The sequence below is a fragment of the Acinonyx jubatus genome, chromosome F2 (genome assembly GCF_027475565.1).
Source record: "Acinonyx jubatus isolate Ajub_Pintada_27869175 chromosome F2, VMU_Ajub_asm_v1.0, whole genome shotgun sequence".
NCBI classification, from domain to species: Eukaryota; Metazoa; Chordata; class Mammalia; order Carnivora; family Felidae; genus Acinonyx; species Acinonyx jubatus.
In genome coordinates, this window is record NC_069394.1 from 32140422 (window position 1) to 32162971 (window position 22550).

The 22550-nt window shown below is 37.5% G+C and overlaps 1 protein-coding gene across 2 annotated transcripts in view; it reads right to left on the bottom strand.

Moving 5' to 3' along the window:
- ZFPM2 (zinc finger protein, FOG family member 2) overlaps positions 1–22550 on the bottom strand; it is a 464096-nt gene that overhangs the window by 151846 nt on the left and 289700 nt on the right. For both annotated transcript variants that reach the window (XM_027064037.2, XM_027064036.2), the window contains one exon: positions 8159–8270. In XM_027064037.2, the coding sequence (XP_026919838.2) occupies positions 8159–8270 (112 nt within the window). The remainder of the gene's footprint in view (positions 1–8158; positions 8271–22550) is intronic.

Genomic DNA, 22550 nt, shown 5'->3' on the forward strand with positions numbered 1-22550 from the left:
TTTTTCATTTGAAAGTATAACATCATAATTTCTTCTACGTAATACACTGTCTTAAAAAAGTAGTCACAGTATCTCACTCTGAAAAGAATCCATCCTAAAGAGTTGTCCCTCATTTTAGCTGTCAAAGATACTTCGGGGGGTAGCTTTCAAGATCAGCATCTCTTTGAATATGACAAGCTAACATCCCTGAATGACAGTGAGTCACCTCTCAAAAGACCCCACTCTTCATTTCTCATTTTTATACTTACAAAACTGATATATTCTTAGTTCTTATCATTTGCCAACATCCCACCTGGGTATTTACCCCTAAGAGACAAGACTTTTCATTCATGTATGGGTCCAGGGTGGTTTAGAATACTTTTTCTCCAATATGTGATAGCCCACCTGATCCACTAAGGTAATTAATAGTATAATCATGCAGGATTATTTACCAACATTTCATTAAGGAAATTCATAGAGATGTGGCTATGAAAACAAATGTATTTTCTCACATCACATAACAAACATTGGTGATAACGAAGGACATAAAGGAGTCAGTACGATCGGAACCAGACTGAAATAACCCAAGTAAATCACTAACGTAATTGTAAAAACAGTAGACACGTAGGAAGAAAAGGAAATGACAGAAGGCCTGATAGTTGCTGAAATGGCTGTTGTTCTGCAATTTGCAACAGACGGCTCTATTGTAAATAACACAGTACCTACTGGGGTCACTCATCTTGACCTTAAGAACCCCTCAGAAATGACGATTTGAATCCAAATGGTGGTTTTCTAAAGCAGCGATTTTTACAACCACGGATTCCTAGAACAGGCATAATAAATTACTCCTCTAAACCTCTCTCTTTCTCATAGAACATAACCAGAAAAAGCCTCAGATGTTCCTGAAACATGTTGGGTTTTCGGCATCGCGTTATCCTGTGGTGCTCTGCAATCAATTACTGTTATACCACCATCATTAATAATTTTCTTAATGAAAATGATTCTGTTGATCTCCGTTGTATTTTAATTATCAGAGTTAAGCATAATTACACTGCCGCTCTGAGCTGGCATGTGGACTCCTTTAGGGCGCAATTTTGTTTTAACACACTGATAATGTAATTTTACATTGTGTCAGTTTGTTTGGTTATTATCCAGTTGTACAATTCCACTGTATTCCTGATAACAGATAATAACCTTAGTACCTCCTATATCCTGAAGTCATTTAAAAAGCAATATTGGAATTCCGCGACTAGCTAACTTAATCGCCTTATGATTTTATAATTCCCACTGCTAAATATTTGGTTCAGGCACCCACCCTCTTTTAAGAATATCATAAAACTAGACAACAGTTATACATTTTCTATGAATTACAGAATGGTTAAATAAACACTTAAAATATGAGCACAATTTTTTTCTTTTTTAAAATAGCTTCCTATTTATATAATATTAGCTCTTTAGGTGAAGTTAAACATGAACTTGTAGTCTACTTTGAAAATTGGCTGCCCTGTTAGACACGGCTATTGTTTCAAAACTCTACCAACATGCAATGGATTCTGTATTTTAAGGTGGAAACTTGTCCACACCTTGCAAGAGTCCTCGCATTAAAAGATCTTTGTTTTGAAAAGTTGATCAGTTTAGTCAGGGTGTAGAACACTGCTCATCCAAGTTAGGTCCTATTAGCATTTCTGTCATTATTTCAACAGTGCCTATAGGATCTTGAACATAGCGGACAATCAATGAAAGCTGAAATGAACTCATTGCGTGGTTATATTTGTGCAAACAAGCAAAATCAGAACTCTGAGGATGGTCACAGAAGGATTTTGAGATACATCTTCCATGTGGCTTTAAATTGCTGTGGTCTTAAAAGTAACAGATATATTAGCTTAAAGCACTGCTGTCACTGCTATTTTAGTTCTTGAAGCCAACCACAGAACGAGGGGGGAAAAGCAGATTTCCTGATAAACACATATACAAATTTGTGGAGAAGAACAATCACTTGCAATCTTGGCCCAGGGAAGGGCATTATCAGAACACTGTTAATTGTCCAATTGGGAATTGAAGTCCACGTGCTCAAGATTGAATCCCAACGTCACCATGTATGAGCCAAAGATCCTCGAATTATTAATTTATCGAAACCTCAGTTTACTCATCCGTAAAGTGGGGATAATGCTGCTTCCGTCATGAGTCTGTCGAAATAGCAAATAAGAAACTGTAGGTATAGTACTTCAAGCAATGTCTGCATAGAGTAAGTGTTTAGTAAAAGGTGACTGCTATATTAGTATTAATAATATCATTATCGTCTTTATACTAGACATTTTATGTAAGACTTCTTTAAAAATAAAAATAGCATGTGTTCAAGGGAAAACTCTGAGAGCATCTTCAGGCAAAGGCTCCAGGCCTTTAATTCTGTAATACAGACAGTTGTCTGGGGATACTGTGGGTTCAACAGTAACCGAGTAAGACTTCTGGAATACGTGGCTACAAATCTGCTACCAGATGAGGATGTTTTCCTGCACACTTGCTTGATACCAACATAAAGACCTGGTTTCATTTCCTCTAGGTTTGTACTGACATGTTCACAAAAGCAAATGGGATTGAGTAGAAGATAATTAGCAATACACTATTTATAATAATATACACAGGTAAGGGTTCTTCCTCTCAAAAATTCTGCGACATGGCCACTGCTATCCCACTCTTACAGCTGAGGAAACCAAGATTTATAGAGGGTACATGATTTGCCCAAATTTGCATACCAGCAACATTTCTTCTACACTGATACGGTGCTTTCATACGGAAAGAAATCTTCTGTGGTTAAGGTGGGAGTGGGAGTTAACCGATACTTTTTTCACTCTTTTGATTGGCAACATGATTCTCTTAATCTTGACGCCTAGAGAATGTGGCTACACTGAAATAACAACTCCATGAAAAACTAAATTGTTCCTTATTGGAAATGAACTGAATGAAGAAACCCACATGCTAATGGCTTAATTCTGAGTATTCAGAAACAACCTATTTACTTTTACAACGTGAGAAAGGTCACCATACTGTGCAAACACTATGAAGTAAAGAACACCATGGTTTATGAGAAGAAACGTCAATCTCCAAGGCTCAACAGGCATCAGTGGATTTTAGGAGTTAGTGGGCAGGCCTTGCTAATCCTACCCGCCAGCATCCTCCCTTTAACTTCAGCATGGTGCTTTTTAGTATTTTTCCATTGGAGATAAGTAAATTAGAATTATCTGGAGTCTGTTGAGAATAATGGCCAAAAACAGATGACCCAACAGGTCTGGTCCATCAATATCTGGTTGAGCTAATTACTTTCTGGAATGACAGGGGGTAGTTGAGGCAGGAAAAAAGTACATCAGATTACAATATTAATGCCAAAATACTATACTTTTTTACTTTGATGAAACAAGATGATGGCAGCCTGTCACAAAGCACTAAGTGATATAATATAATTTTATAATAATTATTTGATGGACACCCTGGAAATGAAAACTACAGTTACATTTAATTTTGCTATTAGCTCACATTTAATAATACTTTAAGAACTAAGTATGCCTCTCAAATGGTAATAGTTACACATTAAGTGGCCTATCTAACACACCATAAGAAAATGATATCAAAAATTTCACAGTCCAGCCAATTTTAAAAAATGCTAAACATATGCATTTTTACATTCTATTTGTAAATAGGTACTGATATCTTCTCAGATGGCCAGGTCCTTATAATAATGATTTTGGCATAGAATTCATGAGTAATTTAGGTTCTTAGCTAGAAAACAAAACACGGAAATGTAATTCTCGCCTCAGGAATTCATTTGTCGTCTTTGGCGAGAGCTTCTTAGACATTAGGAATAACGTGTTGCATCTAAGCCCATCAAGCAACACCTCTTTTGTATCTGGCACCAGCACTTTGGTTTCATTTGGGGAACTATTTCTTTTCCATCTTCGTGGCTCACGTGGGGTTAATTCTACTCTAAGGATGATTGTAGTCTGCCAGGGAGAGTGTTTAATTGGATCAAAGATTGGTATGTGATGTGCCCTAATCAAAACCCAGGAAAGCTGTGTTTCACTGGAAGTGCTGTGCTGGTAAAATTAGTCTGGAGCTTCCCACTACCTGAGGAGAGCATTTCTGAAAATGAAACCCATGCAAGAAAGAAGAGGCAGAGGATAGAGACAGCCTGGGGACCAAGTTTGAGCAACTGGATTAAGCTGTTCCTGAAGTCCAGAACATCCTTAGACTCTGTTTTATGAGTAGATGAATCTCCTTACCCCAACACACACGCGTGCGCGCGCGCACACACACACACTCTGTAATTCTTTTTTTTTTTTTTTTGCATAAGCCAATTTCATTTGGATTTCTATCACTTGAAAACAGTCCCAGCTTATAAGTAACATACGTATTATGAAAATGCCTCACACATTACGGATGCCCAAGTCAATACTTACTAAATCTAAATTGCTAAAACCTTCCAGCTACAAAACTCTTTTGCTTTGAGGAGTCTTATCATACCTGCTGCCTATGAAGACAGCAAACTCACAGCCCACAAGGTCCTGATAGAAGTGCTTTCTTGGGTCATATTTTCCATGACTCAAATGATCCCTGGTACAATCCCAGCATATTAAGGTATTCACAGAACTTTGAGACATATTCTGGGTGAGTTATTCCCTCCCTCCAAAGGCAATCTGAATACTAGGAATTAGTATCAGGCCTCTGAAGTCCATCTAGGTTATCAGAACAGAATTTACAGAAGGGTTGAGTGTGTTATCCAGAACACTAACTGCAATGGGTGTCCATTGGAAAGGAAAAGAAAAAAAAAAAACTATCTACCTATCTCATATGGCCAAATGAGTTAAATTGGTGTTTTGTTTTGTTTTGGTTCACTACAGAACTTCTCAGAGCATTCATACCAGCAGGCATTGTGAGTTTTCAAGAGGGGCCGCAATAGGCAATATTAGGTCATAGGGCTTGTTCTTTAATGCACTTGGGGTTCTGAGTAATGCAATTGGGGAGTGTCATACTCTAACATATATCTTTGTGCTATTCAGGCATAAATACCTGACTGACTTGGAAGAATTTACTCATCATATAAAATGGCAAGGGGAAGTCAGAGTCACACAGTAGGAGTATAGGGTTTGGAACCATCATGACCCGTTTTCAAATTTGGCTCCATTGTTAGGTCTCCATGACCAAGAACAGCCATACTATCTTTCTCAATGGGAATGCCAAACTATGCAGGGGCGTCTGGGTGGCTCAGTCAGTTGAGCATCCGACTTCGGCTCAGGTCCTGATTTCGTGGTCTATGAGTTCGAGCCCTGCGTCGGGCTCTGTGCTGACAGCTCGGAGCTCGGAGCCCGGAGCCTGCTTCGGATTCTGTGTCTCCTTCTCTCTCTGCCCCTCCCCCACTCATGCTCTGCCTGTCTCTCTCTGTCAAAAATAAATAAACGTTTAACAGTAATTAAAAAAAGAATGCCAAACTATGTAAAATAATTTTTAAAAAGCTACTTATCTTATTAAGCTGTTTGAAAGCCTGATGCCGGGAGAAATTATTCTAATGTCTGTAACTCAGACCCTAAGTTACACAAATGTACATTTGAACCCCACTCCAACCACTTACTAGCTATGCGACCAAATTACTCAATCCACCTAATTCTCCATTTCACCTTTTGTAACATGGAGTAGTATATTAATTACTTCATAGGACGTAGTAAATGAAGATAAAATGAAATGATGCCTATACAGTAAATATTGCACTACCCGCTCTTTGTACCACAATACCAATAGTTCTTAAGTTGAACAATATCAAATTACCTTTTGTAGGTTAAGAACCATTACATAGCAGTGATTCTTATGGTTCATCATTCAAGTATATGAAATTCCTGTGACAGTTTCTGGCAACTACACATCCTTTGTTTATCTGGTCAACCAATCAATATTTATTGAGTACTTTTTTTTTCTTTATAGCTGCATGTCATACCAAGGATAGGAAGGTGACTAAGACAGTTCTTGCCCTCGGTAATTACAGAGTAGACTGGAAAGCAAGCAATAATCCCTGTTTACTTTTTTCTTTTACTAAAAGTTAATGGCTAACTTCTTACTTTTTTTTCCCTGAATTTTTAACTTTGTTACTCTTTTCTTGAACCCATATGATAATGATCATAAAACAAGGTGATGGAGGGGTGCCTGGGTGGCTCGGTCAGTTAAGCGTCCGACTTCGGCTCAGGTCACGATCTCGCGGTCTGTGAGTTCGAGCCCCGTGCCGGGCTCTGTGCTGACTGCTCAGAGCCTGGAGCCTGTTTCAGATTCTGTGTCTCCCTCTCTCTCTGACCCTCCCCCGTTCATGCTCTGTCTCTCTCTGTCTCAAAAATAAATAAACGTTTAAAAAAAATTAAAAAAAAACAACAACAAAAAAACCACAAGGTGATGGAGAAGAATGAGAGAAGCACACATGGCTGGTATGGAAGTACCATGGAGAGGATTCAGGCGTGCCGAGTAATGGTGGCTATTAGTAGCCATGTACGAGGCCAGTAACTAGTTGGGCTCAAGATCTGCTTCATGCGTTAATTAATGAGTAACCTTCTATAAATTGCTCCAAATTACTTACTGCCAACCATAATACAAACATAAACGTGTTCGAGTTAGAGTACTCCGCTGAAAACATAACTGCAATTTTGCCATATTTCTTACATAGCAAAATAACAACCATTGCTCCCCAAAGAATGGCTGATTTAAAAATGCAGTGGATCTGGATTATGACAAGAGAACAGCTACTCCCTTGGTTCCTCCATATTATACCACCATTGCGGAGATAAGACATTATACAACCATTTATTCCTAGTGATTAAGCCTGCATTCCAAGGCCTCTTTTGTATTTCTGCACTCTGAACGTGGGCACTGGTAAGCTGGTTCGCTATACCATTTCCTTCCACTTTGATAGATCATGTTGACATATCCTGGGAAAATCTCACTTCCCTTCTAGTTAAAAGCTCCCACCAGCATACCACAGGTATTTCAGGTTAGAAAATGAGTAGGTTTGGGACCAGCAATTATAGAAGGAAAAGGAATATAATCAGATCCTGGTGTGCAGATTGTTTTTTAAGCTCACAAATTCCCTCTTTCCGGTGTTTCAACTTTCAAAGGCTTATGGTAGTTTAAAGGCAATCCTCTTATAAGTGTACAAATTGTAATGATTATAGGAACAAGTTGTAATTGTTTCTAGCAAGTTTTGAAGAGTCTTTGATGTTATGATTAGTGTTTTATATGTTAATATATTGATAGGGGTGCTTATTTGCTTGTTCCCTTGTATGCTTTTATGGTTTCTAGGTTCACTGTGCAAATAAATCTTTGATCTCAGTAGGTCTATTTGGTTAAAAAAGAAAGCTAAAAGAAATTAAACATGTGAAGCCCAAGGTTTTGCAATATTTACGAAGAAGCACGATTAGGGATTTCTCTGTAAGAGTACAGAGCTGGGGCCCACGACCTGAAGGTGGAGAAAAGTGCCCTGAATGACACCACACACGAACAGGGGACTGCGCTGGGGAGTGCCATCCTGGAACTTGGGCTCCTTTGTAGCCAGGGTGTATCTATATGACGGCAGTCTGGGCTGATGCCACACTGAGCAAATCAAAGGCAAAGCACTGCAAGCCATCGGCTTCCTCTTTCCCATTTGCCTTCTGCCCTTCAGAAATCACCATGGGGAAGAATTCTCCGTCTTTGCAATGGTTTCATTTTCAGCTATCCCCATCATGAGTGATTTCAAGACAGTGTCTGGAATGCAATGCCTCCTGGAGCATGCACCTTGACACGAATTGCTAAGTTTCAAAGGAATTTGCTTTCTGTAGATAATGTCTAAGAGAGAGGGACCTGGGATTTCATCAAACTGGCTATCAATAAAGCTAACAGCAAGGAAGGCTCCAGTCACACCACTCAAATGCAGGGTTAGGTAAATGTGTGCAGCGCTAAGTAATTAATGGTATAACACTTTCTGTCATGTTTTGTACAGAAAAAGCCCAGTAGGCTTTGCTGACAACACAGGTTAGAGAGATTCAGGAGGGAAAAAGGAAGAGAGGGGATCAAATGTCACTTTGCATTCTCATTCCCCGCTCACTGGGTGCTGTTGTGCAACGCTCAGGTTCCAAAACTCGCAAAGAGAGAGGGAAATGATTCCTGCATTTACCTTTGCTGTACACAATGCAGTTGTTTTTGTTGTCTTCTACTCCTTGCCAAGTCACATCCAGTAGCCACTTGGGACCAGCAGTCAGCACCATTGGGACCTGAGCCTTTGTCTTCTGTAGAAAGAATGATAACAAACAGATGCCATTTGCTTTCGTTGATTAAAAACTTGAATAATAACTGTACTAATCATTTTATTTTTACAAACAACTAAATCTCCCAAACCATAATCCACGTCCTTATTCCCCTGTCTCATAATATCTTTTTAAGATGACAGAAGCTGTAAGGCTTCACTGCTTTCACTAATCTGAATGGTAGAATTATTATCAAGGATTTTTTTTTTCCCTAAATGATACTGGATCAGATCTCCAAGATTAGACAGATCTCTTGCGGCTCTGAATTATAAAGAGAATGCAGATGACTTTCATTGCAAAGAGCAGAGTGTTTAGAAGTGAACTTTAGACACATTGTACTTTACTATCAACAGGATCTCACTATTTCCTGAAACAGACAGGAAAGAATTTAAAGAATCAGGATCCATTTCAAAGCTCTACCCTGAGCAACATTTTTATTAGAGTCGGAATTTATTTCAAATGAATAATGAAATCTACCTAACCCCCTTTGCTAAGTGTGGATATGTAGTCTGACTGTAACTGAAATAATAATAATGCTAATGATTCACCATACATTGTCTCCAGAAAGAGTATAAAAGAGGAATCGTGAATAAATTCAGATGCAGAGCAACTAAAGCATGACATACCTCGCTCTGGGAAGCACAGAGGCAGGGAGACACTCGCCCTAGTTCGAACAAAATGTTCCCGGTTGTACATTTTCAACATAAGGCTCAAAAGGTTTATCAATTTAGGCTGTTTGGAACGCGAATTATTTGCCTTTAATTACATTAAACATGGCAGGAAATAAACTGAGGAGGAAACAAGTGAGCCTTAGCAAGACTGTTGTTTCCCGATGAGTCACAGTGAACTAGCAGTCAGACTTTTATCATCCACCAGACCATGCCTGTATATCAAATATCACAAAACCCAGAGTACAATGCAAGGGTCTCAAGGTAATGTTTGAACTGAATCTTCACCTAGATATGATCCTGCCACAGAGATCGTGGCTCACTCTGGGACTTTGCTGCAAATTTCCCAAATTGGCATTAATAAGTATTCACTTGTGGAGTTCCGTGTAATCTGGTCATTTCAAATCCCTCAGGAATCTGGAAAACCCATTTCCCCCACTAAATAACAACAATGATTGCACCTGAGACACAGATCTGTTGTTAGCTGCAAACCCATATTGACGACTAGGCGTAAGATGAATGTTAACCCATTCTTTAAAGTATCAATTATATTATAAGAGGTAAAACTACTGTAAAATACACTGTTTAATGAAAAAAAACCAACCATCATGGATAAATTTTTTTTAAAAGTCTGAAAAAAATACTTCAAATATTAAGATATGGTAAGCCAGATCAATTGTAAGAAATGCTAGCATACTGGTTTTTCGTGTTCGTTCTTTGATTCAATTTTAAATTGTTCGCTTTTCAACCACACATCTTAATTGTTCACTTTTCAACTATACATCTTAATATTTGGTAAGTACAACCATTAAAAACGTTTATCTGGTGCTCTACACATTCCGAGAAACTTCTCTAGTAACAAACTATAGAAATTATCCCTGAAAATATAGTCTGTAGGAAAGAAGAATACAGGAAGGAAGAATACAGACTAAAGGACTGTAGAAAAGAAGTAATTTTATACTATTTTTTTTTAACAATACAGGCAAAGATGTTAGCAAGTTATCTTTACGGTTATCAGTCTGAGTGACCATTTTTATTTACTTCCATTTGAAAACACAATTGAGGGCAAGTAAGCTTCTTCAATCTGAAATGATAATGACCCATATCCAATTAATATTAGGTCTTAATTATGCATATGTCAGCTCCCTTTACTACCAGAGAAACAGGTAGACCCACAGATCAGGCTCAGCAGGTCTCCAGGCAAAAAGAACGAGTCACAAGAGAGAGTCCACCATTTCGGTAGACCGTTATTATGTAGGAGATTTCGCGATCTTATTTGTAACACATGTTCTTTTCTGGTTTTAAATAACAGATTTCAACAACAGGCACCTCCCCCATTTCTACTGTATTCTTATTTTATGGGAAAGACATACTTTTTATTTAATCTTTACACTCCACAGTTCTTAAAGCCACATGGATTTCTACACAGTAAATCAGCTTTCACAATTTTCCACAGATAATATGAAAAATAGATATTGATCATTTAAACTCTTTAGGGAATATTTTAGTGTAAAGTAAATCAGTTGATTTGCTGATACTATAATCTTCCATTCATCTTATGAATATACAAACCACCTCTATCCTGGTCCTGTGTTTTTTGGTGCTAGCAATATTAAGGCATCTTTCTTTTTGGTGAAAGATACAGATACCTAAGAAAAAAGTTGAATATAATGCAAACAGTCGCATGATAAGAGCGAAAAGTCATGTGTAAATTGTTTTGGGATTAATGCAGGGCAAGAAAGAAAGTTCTGTCTTGTGGATTCTGGGAAGATATCATAGCGGAGGTGACATTTAGACAGGCTCTTAAAGGAAAAATGGGGAAAATCTGCAGTTGGTGGTATGCCATGGACAAAGTCTGAGCAGTATATGAGTCGTGAGTACAGGCAATGGTGAGCGGTTCTGGGATACTTTGCTTTTGAGTTCTTACAAAGTCTTTACAGCCATTCTTGATTTGTAGAAAGTACTAGATAAGTATTAGCTATCATCATCATCACCATCATCATCAATATTTTCATTACTGACAGGTGGGAGAGGAATAACAGCAATGTGTCTGGAAGGGCAGGTTAGAAGCTATTTTGAAAGATGTTTTTTTATATTAGGCAAAACCTTTTATGCTTAAATTTCTAAGCAAAGGAAGCCAGTAAAGATTATTTAACCAGGAAGAATAAGGGTACTATTACTTACGCTACTTGTGCAGGTTTCTTGTTAGACACTTACTTTATTTAGTCTTCATATCCATTCTCAGATAAAAAAGAAAAACTTGCAACTCAAAGACTAATGACTTCTTTTAGGTCAAATGGCTGGTAAAAGGAAAACATCGTATCTATTTCTAGCTGTTTCCAGCTAGACTCCTGGGGTGACCAACCATTTGGGTTTTTCTGAGACTGAAGCGTTCCCCAGGATGCTGGATTTTCAGCCTTTAAATGAGAAATTCCTTGGCAAACTGGGATGATTTATCCCCCCCCCCACTACTACTGTTACAACAATATTAGTCATTTACATCTATTGAACACTACATGTTGGACACTGTACTTCCGTTCCATTATCTTTTTTGATTTTTAAACTCGAGGGCTTAGGTATTAACTTTTTCCATTTAGTATATAAGCAAATTAAGACTCAAAGGAATTAATTTCATGGTGCAAATAAAACTAGTTAATTAATATCTTTCCTTAATAGTACATTAGGTATCATACCTTTTAAAACTTTGGAAACCTGGGCATAGATAGAATCGGACTTATTAAGAAACTGAATTGAAGGAAAAACAATTTCTTTTACTCTAAATCAATAAAGCAAAAGCAAAAATGTAGCTAAAACTTGCTGAAAGCTCTACCAAAGCTGTGAAGTAAATAATAAGTAGATAAAAAATCTCAAGGGACCAGTTATTACAGTTTTGAGGAGGTAAGTCAATTTGTTTCTGAAGAAGTCAACTTTCGTAGAGATTGACTGACTTCAAAGAAGATTACCAAGTGTGAGAAGGAAGGAGTTAGCCAGGATTATATGAAATCTACACTCCAGCAAAATCCATGAATAGAAAATAACAATAATATCCACACTGATCATTAGGTTCACTTTCCCAGGTCTCTATCATAAGGACTCATACAAGTCTAGAATGTTAAGAAATGGAAGCAACTTCAAAGTTCAGTGAGTTTCACTCCCTAATTTCACAAATGAAGAACGTAAGACCAAGATGTTTATTAGTATCCTACAGAGCATACAGTCGGCACAATATGTTGGGAAAGAGAGTGGATATAAACGTAGTCCCATGCCCTAATTCTCTGGAACCTGTCAATATGTTACCTTACTTGGGCAAAGGGTTTTAAAGAAGTGATTAAGGTGTAGGACTGTGAAATGGTGGAAATATCCTAGATTATCTGGACAGGCCCAGTCTGAACACCTGAGTTCCTGAAGACAGGAGAGGCAACACAGTAGATCAAAGGAACTCCATATGAAAAGGATTCCACCTGCCTTTGCTGCCTTTGAGGATGGCATACTGAGTTTATAAACTAAGGAGCACAGTGGTGTCCAGAAACTGGAATGACTCTGTTTCAGGAAGCAGGAAACAGGGACCTCAGTTTTGCAACCGCAAGGAACTGAATTCCGCCACCAGCTTGAATAGTGGGAAAGGTATTCTCCACTAGAAACTCAGGAATGGAATGCATTCCACCTTGATTTCAGTCTAATGGGATCCATACTGGACCTCTCACCTACAGAACTGATAATAAATTTGTGTTGTTTTAAGCCACTAAATTTGTGGTAATTTGTTTCAGCAGCAATAGAAAACTAACACAAAGGGGATTCATATTTACTGACTTACAGTTTAAAAAAACACTTTAAGCTCCTTATCAAATGTACTCAAAAGGTGTAAAACAGCTTCTTAGAATAACACTAAACCTACGTAGTCATTCCACAATTATTAGATATACTAAATGTTCTTGTCTTAAAGTACAAGAAAATACATAGTGGTGATTGTAATAATTTGCACTTCTACAACTAAGTATTTAAAACATTTCATGATTTACTGTTGACCTTATAGTCGAGGCAGAACAGAAAGGATGTTACTTTTCTTGGAGTCGGATGACCTAGGTTTGAATCCTACTATGTGCTATGGGCAGGCTCCATGACTGGGAAATCACTTAAACCTGAATGTCGTGAATTGCAGATTACACATGTGTAAAATGGGGACAATGGTTTCCATCTCAAAGACAGTTGTCTAAATCAACCAGCACAGTGTTTAGTACACTGTAGATGCATGTAACACTTCTGCTAAATAGCTACGTGAAGAAATAAACTGAAAATGTACAAAAAGCATTTACTGAATCTTTGTTTTTCTCAGGTGCTGGTAATGCCTACAGTTATTAGCATAAAAATCAAGAGAGAAACTCTTTAAATGCAGCGGTAGTCATTAGTGCTATTGATAAATTGTTTCCAACTCTCCACTTTCCAGATCTCTTTTCAAGTCAGGCATGGCCATGTGACTTCATGTGACCAATAAAATTGAACAAGAGATGACTCATGTCACTTCCACACAGAAGCTATAAGGGCCAATGGACTCATCGCCATGCCTTGCTTTGTGGCAGTGATCGTGAGAGCACGCAAGGAGGAAGCCTTGGCAATCACAACGGCCATGTAGTGTGATAAGGAAAGGAACTTTTTTTTTTATGTAAAAAGCCATTGTGATATTAGAGTTGCTTGCAACCTCAGCAAAACCTAGCTTATCCTCACTTATGCAAAGCTTTTTTTCATTTTTTTCCCCCGTATTCAATAACCCATGGGTTTTTACAGGTTAAAGTTTGCGTTTTATATCTAGGCAGTCTCTTTCAGTAATAAATCAATTCAAGGTACATAACAGGAGCCCCGAGTTTCATTTAAACTGGCACGTTTTAAAAAGAAAAGGAAATAGTGTGCACTTTTGAGGCTCCACATTGCAAGTTAGAAAAATGTGCACTCCTGGACACTGTTTGAACCCAGAGTTTCATGCTTCGACAGCCTACAACAAGACAAACTTGACAAGGACAAAATGGGTCAAAAGTGTCATTTCTTAGGAATAATTAGAATCATCTAATGTGGATAAAAGAGGTCAAACTAGCATCCACTTCTCACTAACCTTTGGAGTTACTGGACCGACAAAGGAGGTAGCCTTCAATAAATGTTTATACTCAAGCCAAAAGGTTAATGGAGATAAAAGTAGACAGCCCAAAGGTAAAGAACAGAGGATAATTCTAACCCAAGAAACTGGTGACATAATGCTGTCTTAGGGACTCCAAATTTTGCTGGAAATATTTGTTGAAGATTTCCAAAATGAGGCTTAGGAAGAGCTAGAAGTCTTAGGAAAATCTGACCTATGAGAAGAGCCTGACTTTACAGCCTTTTAAAAGAGCTACAAGTGTCACCTGATGGAAAAATTGGCCTCCATTGACTTTAGTTTGGGAAATATAACAAAATCTCATTAGGGAATCTCAAGCCAATGCCATGAGATGGAGTTTGATGTGGATAAAAATGCTCTTGGCGTGTTGATTCCTTAACTGGGCAATAGGTGAAAAGGGCTGAAGCTTAGTTGACAAAATTAATAGCTGTTTCTATTCTCTCCAGCTATAAAAACATATTTGAGAGTAGGCATAGAAAATTTTCCAAATCACTGTAGACATTAGATTTAGAACCAGAAAAAAAAGCCAATCTCCCCCAACTGAATTATTGCCTACATCTAAATGAAAAAGAAAAATGGTACTGTATGTGATTTGACCTTGTACTTACTACACAGTAAAAGTTTCAGTTAATGTATCCAAGCAGTTCTGCACACTGGAATTACATTTAAACACAATCTGAAAGTCACGAAAACATTGTATCACTCTCCCTTTAACTGTATGATGTCTCTAGTGACAGTGAGCTTGAATTTAAAAATTCCCTTCACAAACAGTCTATCCTATGGGAGCATAAAAACTTTAAATCTTGGAGTACCCAGAGTGGGGAGAAATGTCAAGTAATAACGCAAGGCCCTACACAATTAGGTTTTCAGTAGTTCTGCGCGTGACATACAGTCTTTTAGTATGGGGGTGCCTGGATGGCTCCATTGGTGGAGCATGTAACTCTTGATCACAGGATTGTGAGTTTGAGCCCCACGTTGGGTGGAGATTTACTTAAAGAAATTAAAATATTTAAAAACTAGACTTTTAGAATGAAGACTTCAGGGGCGCCTGGGTGGCTCAGTCAGTTGAGCATCCGACTTCGGCTCGGGTCATGATCTCGCGGTTTGTGAGTTGGAGCCCCGCGTTGGGCTCTGTGCTGACAGCTCAGAGCCTGGGGCCTGCTTCGGATTCTGTGTCCCCTGTCTCTCCCCCCCACCCCTGCTTGTGCTCTGTCTCTAGAGAGACATTGTTTCAAAATGAGAGACATTCTTTCAAAAATGAATAAACATAAAAAAAAAATTTTAGAATGAAGATTTCCACCTACCAAACCTGTGGCTTTTAGTAAAATCCTTTAAAAAATTATACAGGGTTTGAGCTTGATCCTGCTGAGGCCAATACTTTTTTTTTTTTCTTTAAAAAACAGAGTATCACTTTAGACTACATAAACGGAATAACTCTATTCCAGGTGGTCTTGTAGGGTCAACATTATCTGTGCGATGATATAAAAACAGGTTCTCAGCAATAACACCTAAATATTCTCCACGATTAACTAATGCCAGACATCATTCAGACATGACTAGGCTTTTCATGTGTTTCCATGCAAATCATGTGTTTCTGTTTAAAAAATAATAAAATGGCCACTGAACTACACTGGGATATACCTTGAGTAAGAATTGCCACCTTCCTTTTGTTTACTGTGTCTAAAAATGAGAGAGAGAGAGAAAGAGAGACACAAACAGATTTAAGGAAGTAACCAGGGCCACCTGGCTGGTTCAGAAAAGCATGCAACTCTTGATCTTGGGGTCATAAGCTCGAGCCCCACATTGGATACAGAGATTAGTTAAGTGAATAAATACATAAATAAAAACTTGAAACAAATGAAGAAGTAACTTTAGGAGCTTTCAAACTCATACCAAGTATTTTACCTACAGTAATTGTTTAGGAAACAACAAAACTCAACTTAGTAAAAGATAATCAAATTTCCCTTGTTTGAAAAAGACGGATGTGCTAGACACATTTTCAAACTCAAGTTCAAATAAATTAAGAATAGTCTTAAATTAGGAGATACATAAAAAGTCTAAACTGGAAAGGCATCCATGATGTGCCCTACCAAGGACCGCTACACTATACCATTAGGCACAGAATAGATTTATGAATGGAAATATTAGGAAGGTGTCCTTAGAGGAGCATTTCTCTTGAGCACAGTTCCACAAAATATCCTTTAAGGACAGCATGAGAGTGAAATTCCAGAGAAGTCTGCTAACAAACGTCTTTAAGATCACTGTGGTATGTGGGATCTCAAACACGATAAGAGACTTTTCAAAAACAAAATGAGTGTGAAATAAAATGATAGAATTCTTGGCTACTATATCCATCCATACTCCTTATGTCAAAGACAGTTTTATCTCTAAGAACCAAAAATTTAAATAATCATTATCTCTGAGGTATATTTGCTTTTAGTTCTCAAAATTGTGGAAACCCATTATGACAACATGAGTCACTGCTTAAAGATAGAAATTTCAGTATGAGAAATAATGATCTTTTAAGAAAGTGAACACAGTTCCATATATCCAGGTCATTAAAATAATCTCTTTACTTCCAGAAAAAAAGATTATTTCATGATAGTTAGAAAAATAATTGAAAATTACTGTTTAAGAATACACACATGCAAGATACAGATTTTTCATTTTTCAAATGGGAAGAATCTCTAAATGAATAACAAACAACTAAATTATCCAGATATTTATTATACTTTCATTTTCAAAAAAAAAGAATAGATTCATTTCTCTTTCCCTTTTGCCAATTCACTCCCACAGTCTCATCTGTTCTCCACATATATTTGGCTCCGAAGAGGAACTACTCCCTCCAAGCTGGCAACCATTAACTTCAACCTTTTATTTTATACAGTTCTGAAAGTCACAGAGTGTTTAAGGAGTGTTGTTTTGCTACTGGCAGAATTTCTGGGCTTGCACCTAGTGCAATGTGCAAAAGAGTGTCAGCACCGAAGCCTTGGGAAGGAAAAAGTAAACTGCTCTCGAGTATCCCCCCTGACGTAAACCTGTGGGGGGGAGCAGGGACCAGAAAGCCGTGATCCCAGCTGTGTGACCTGGGATCAATCATTTAACCTCTCATATGTCGCATCTTTCTGCTTTGTAAGATGATCTCATATGTCCTTCCAGCTTGACAGTAACATCGTAAGACTTTCTACTATAGAATTTTTGTCAAGTCTAAACTCAAATCTTGAGTGTGAAGATATTTATGAAAATTTAATACACTGAGCTTATACTGACTTAAGGAAACACTACTATTTTTTAATTGTTGATGCAGTAAATAAAGCCACCTACTGTACTTTACCTTGGAATATTAATACCAAGGAAAACGGTGAGGTCAGTGGTGTGGTCAAAATAAAATGTTAGTATGAAGAATTATATGGAGTGTGCTGCAGATGCGCGCGCGCGCGCACACACACACACACACACATTCAACTATCGATGACCTATTTACACATAAAAAAATAGTGGTCAATTCTATTCAGCAGTCTCTTTTTGCGATTTACCCCAAAGGCATTCTGTGGAAGAAAGAAAAAGCTATATCCTGCACAAAGTCATCCTCAGATACTGAGATATGTCTGTCCCTCATGAATTAATCCACTGCACTATGTAATGAATCTTTCGGACACCTTTTAGACTGTCTCCTTATTACCATTTTAGCCAATCTTAATATCAGCTTTTCCCCTCCACAGAAAAAGGGCAATCCTGGTATTAACAATAGAGTAAATTTTAAAACCAAATGCAGAGGGTTTTTTCCTTATATATACATGCTTTGTTTTCATGATTGGTACCTGTATTTTCCTCTATAACCATAAAGTAGTAAGAACTCACCTATATCTTGAACTTAAAATATACCTGCGATTTGAAACTGATGTTAAGAGTCTAACATCAACTGGAAGAATAGGAATGAGAAAGGTGTCTCCAAGGAGAAAAAAGCCAAATGATGGCATTGTTAAACCATATAGTACATGCTGGGATGTATAGGTGCTGGGATGTATATAGCACCTTTGGGGAAAGCAGATTTTTATGAGACAAATTATTTAAAGTTGGGTGCAAAAGCTTAAGACTTGGCAGTATGGTTGGCGGAAGTGTGAAGGTGCTATAGAGGAGTGGAACAAAGCTTATCTAATCTGTGAGACATTTTAATAACAAGAATATTGCAAACACTTAAATTAAGTATGTAAAGTAAGACTCTGACCGTGAGAGTAGTTTTCAATATTTTTCTCCAAATCAACAGATGCAGAAGGACTATACTAATTCTGTACTTCCAGAGAATAAAAGCCAAGTGCCCAACTCAATGAGAGTAGCCTTCCCTTCCAGAAGTATGCTGCTTTGTTTCCCATGGAGAAAAATAAGGAGAAGAAGATGCCAACCAATGAAACTGATTCACCTCTACAAGCTCCCAATCCAGGGGATCTTTGTGCAACATACCTGTGGATCTGGGGCAACGAAAGGAACATGCTATGAAAGCAGAACCAAATGAGATAAGCCTTTATAAATACTGCCCCTGGACAAATTTCTCAAACCATATTCTTTACAAAGGTGTAGACGTATGAATAAAAGCATCAACATATGTGTTAGAAAGAATACTTAATGTTAACATGACAAACTAACACATCTGTAAAAACTTAATGGTTGAGTGCAAATACCAGGGGTTAAATTCTGCATTTAGTTGCGAGTACACGATATTAAAGGTTGGACCAAGTCGGCTTACATTGTCCAGATGTGGGTTTTGCCACATAAAAGATGTAATGTTACAAATAAAATTATTGTAATTAGTAGTGAACGATAACCATTATTTTTGTTTGTTTCAGGTTTTATTTAAATTCTAGTTAGTTAACATATAGTGTAATATTGGTTTCAGGAGTAGACTTCAGTGATTCATCACTCACACACAACACCCAGTACTCAATACAAGTGCCCTCCTTAACACCCATCACCCATTTAGCCTATCCCTCATCCACCTCTCCTTCAGCAAGCGTCAGTTTCTCCTCTACAGTTAGGAGTCTCTGATGGTTTGCCTCCCTCTCTCCCTTTTTTTCTGCCTTCTCCTGTGTCCATCTGTTTTGTTTCTTAAATTCCACATGAGTGAAATCATATGGTATTTGTCTTTCTCTGACCGACTTATTTCACTTAGCATAATACACTCCAGCGTATCCACTTTGTTGCGAATGGCAAGAAGTCATTCTTTTTGATGGCTGAGTAATATTCCACACATATATACGTATATGTATACATATACATATACATATACATATACATATACATATACATATACATATGTGAGTGTGATGTGTAACATAACCCACATCTTCTTTATCCTTTCATAAGTTGATGGACATTTGGGCTCTTTCCACAGTTTGGCTATTTTTGGATTTCTTTATGCCATTTCTATTTGAAAAGACTTATTTAGGTTATTCTGCTCTTATAATAATCACTTTATACTTTACTAGAAATTGGGTATATTCATTATTCATTAAATAAATATTTATTAAATATCTACTATAGATAAAAACTCTTAGGAACAGAATGATGAAAGCTACACTTCCTCTAGATGCTCACAGTATATTGATAATAAAAATACCTAAGTGACATACAGATAGGTTATTTAAATCAATATTTATAATCCATCTCATGATATTTCAAGTATATGACTAATACATTTGGAAAGATCAATGTATATTTGATGGTCCATGACCAAATGACAGTGTAGTAATAGATGAGAAGCGTCTAATCCACTCATTTTAAAGAATCTTCATGAAAATTTAAGATTACACCTTATTTTACTTTTTATTTTAGAGGAAGAGAGCATGAGTGTGGGGGCGGGGGCGCGGCAGAAGGAGAGAGAGAATCTTAAGCAGGCTCATGCTCAATGTGGTGCCTAACACAGGGTTTGATCCTGAGACCCTGGGATCATGACCTGAGCCAAAATCAAGAGTCGGATGCTCAAATGAGCCACCCAGGAGCTCCCCGGATTACACTTTAATTTAAAATTTTTTTTAACGTTTATTTATTTTTGAGACAGGGAGAGACAGCATGAACGGGGGAGGGTCAGAGAGAGAGGGAGACACAGAATCCGAAGCAGGCTCCAGGCTCTGAGCCGTCAGCACAGAGCCCGACGCGGGGCTCGAACTCACGGACCGCGAGATCGTGACCTCAGCCGAAGTCGGACGCTCAACCGACTGAGCCATCCAGGCGCCCCTACACTTTAATTTTAAAGTTAAAAATACTGAGGCTTTCTCCAGTATATGCTGAAAATCTATAAAATATAGCTTATGTTTTAATAATTCTATCTAAAACCCAATTATAAAATCTTTTATTACATTTATTGCTTGATTTAAGCCATGCACTTCTACTTCTACCAATAGTTTACTATATACTCATTTAATTATTATTACTACGAAATAAAGTATATCAAAAATATATTTAAAATATTTCAAAAACAAATATTTTGCAAAATGTAGTCAAGATAAATTATGTATATACTATTTTAAGCATATACTAATTACCACACTTACTATGCTTTATTAATAGTCAAATTTTAAAAGTTGCCCTTGGGTGCCAAGCTGAGTTTGCACCACATCTCCATCCAGTAGCTGCATGACCTAGGGCAAGTTACTTAACTACTGTTTCTTCATCTCTAAAATAAGTATAAGACAAGCAAGTATTTATGTCATAGGATTATTCTGAGGATTCAATGAGTTAATGTATATAATGAGCTTAAAGCGATATCAGGTATGTTATTGTATGTGAGTGTGTGGCTTATGTTTCCAACACTCCTAAAGAAATTTGTTTCCAGGGTGCCTGGCTGGCTTAGTCGGTAGAGTGTGCAACTCCTGATCCTGGGGTTGTAAGTTCAAGCCCCATGTTGGGTGTAGAGATTACTTAAAAATAAAACCTTTATAAAATTACTACTAATAAAAAAAATGTTTCCATGAAAATGCAAAATTCTCAGTAAAACAAGAATTTAGGCTGGGTGGAAAAGTGATGCATTTCTCTAATATACGATTTATATCATTTCATTAAGCATTAACTATGCTAAAATTCTAGATGCTGAATTACTTTTTAATTTTTTTTTTTACATTTATTCATTTTTGAGAGACAGAGGGAGACAGTGCACAAGTGGGGGAGGGGCAGAGAGAGAAGGAGACACAGAATCCGAAGCAGGCTCCAGGCTCTGAGCTGTCAGCACAGAGCCTGACGTGGGGCTCGAACCCACGAACGGTGAGATCATGACCTGAGCCGAAGTCAGACGCTCAACCGACGAATCCACCCAGGCACGCTTAGATGCTGAATTACTTTTTGAATTAATTTTCACAATTCCATTGTTATGTCCATTTTATATAGGTAAAAACCGAGACTCTAAAATATACAACAACTTGTTCAAATTCACATTGCTGGAAACTGCCTTAACCATGAACTGTTTTCTATTTTTTCTCTTAGTAAATCTATAAGAAACTAAATTCTTTCCATGGTGTCAAAACAGTAAGAATCTTCTTAGGAATTGTGTTAACTATCAATTCTTCATGTCCATAAAAACTAGCTTAAATGATCTTCCATGAGCCAGTGGTTAGCAGTTTCTGTTTTACATTATGCATGATTCCTAGCTGCACTTTGTATAAGCTAATTGCATGGTGCTTCATTAATAACATTTAGGGTTTTTTGAGCTGTGAAATTTATAGGTTTATAGTGAATTATTTCTCACATTTGCACAGTTTTGGGTCTCGAAAGTCTAGTTGAGATACTAAATACCAATATCAGGCATCAAGTGGGTGTATGAGTGGAACAGAACCGAACATAGTCTAGTTAGTGATATTAAAAATATTGAAAAACAGGCAATACTTTTAATATTTTTATTTTTATGACTGCAGGTATTTTTATAGCTATAGAAATGTTTACAGGTAAACAAACAATGACTAAAAAGTAGCCTATAAAGGTTATTTTCAATCATAAGCAGAATTCATGATGAGATCCAAGGTGTCTTTAGGCTAAAATTCACTCAACTCAGTACTGATTATACAAGAACAAATGAATAATGAATTCTCTTGGTGCCCACTGGTCAACAGACAGAGTAGAGCCTCATCATAGTACTTCACAGTGAGGTACTGACGTATTACTCTGGGCAGCAAGGCAGTCCAGCCAGGCCTTTGTGTCTGATTGGTCAATTCCACTCTTCAGAACCTCTGCGTGTATCTACTTAAGGAACCTAACTCCACTGTATAGTCTTGGTGCCCTGATGGGGGTGGGGGATAGTTTCTACTAAAAGAAATATCTCAGTCTGAGTGCAGTTAGCGTGTCCCCAGCTTAAACTGGATTGCTCACAGGTAGACTGAAAAAACAAAACAAAACCAAACAAAACACAGAGCAGTTTCACCTGCCAATGGAAGTTCAAGGTCAAATTGGGAAATCAAAAAGGAGCCT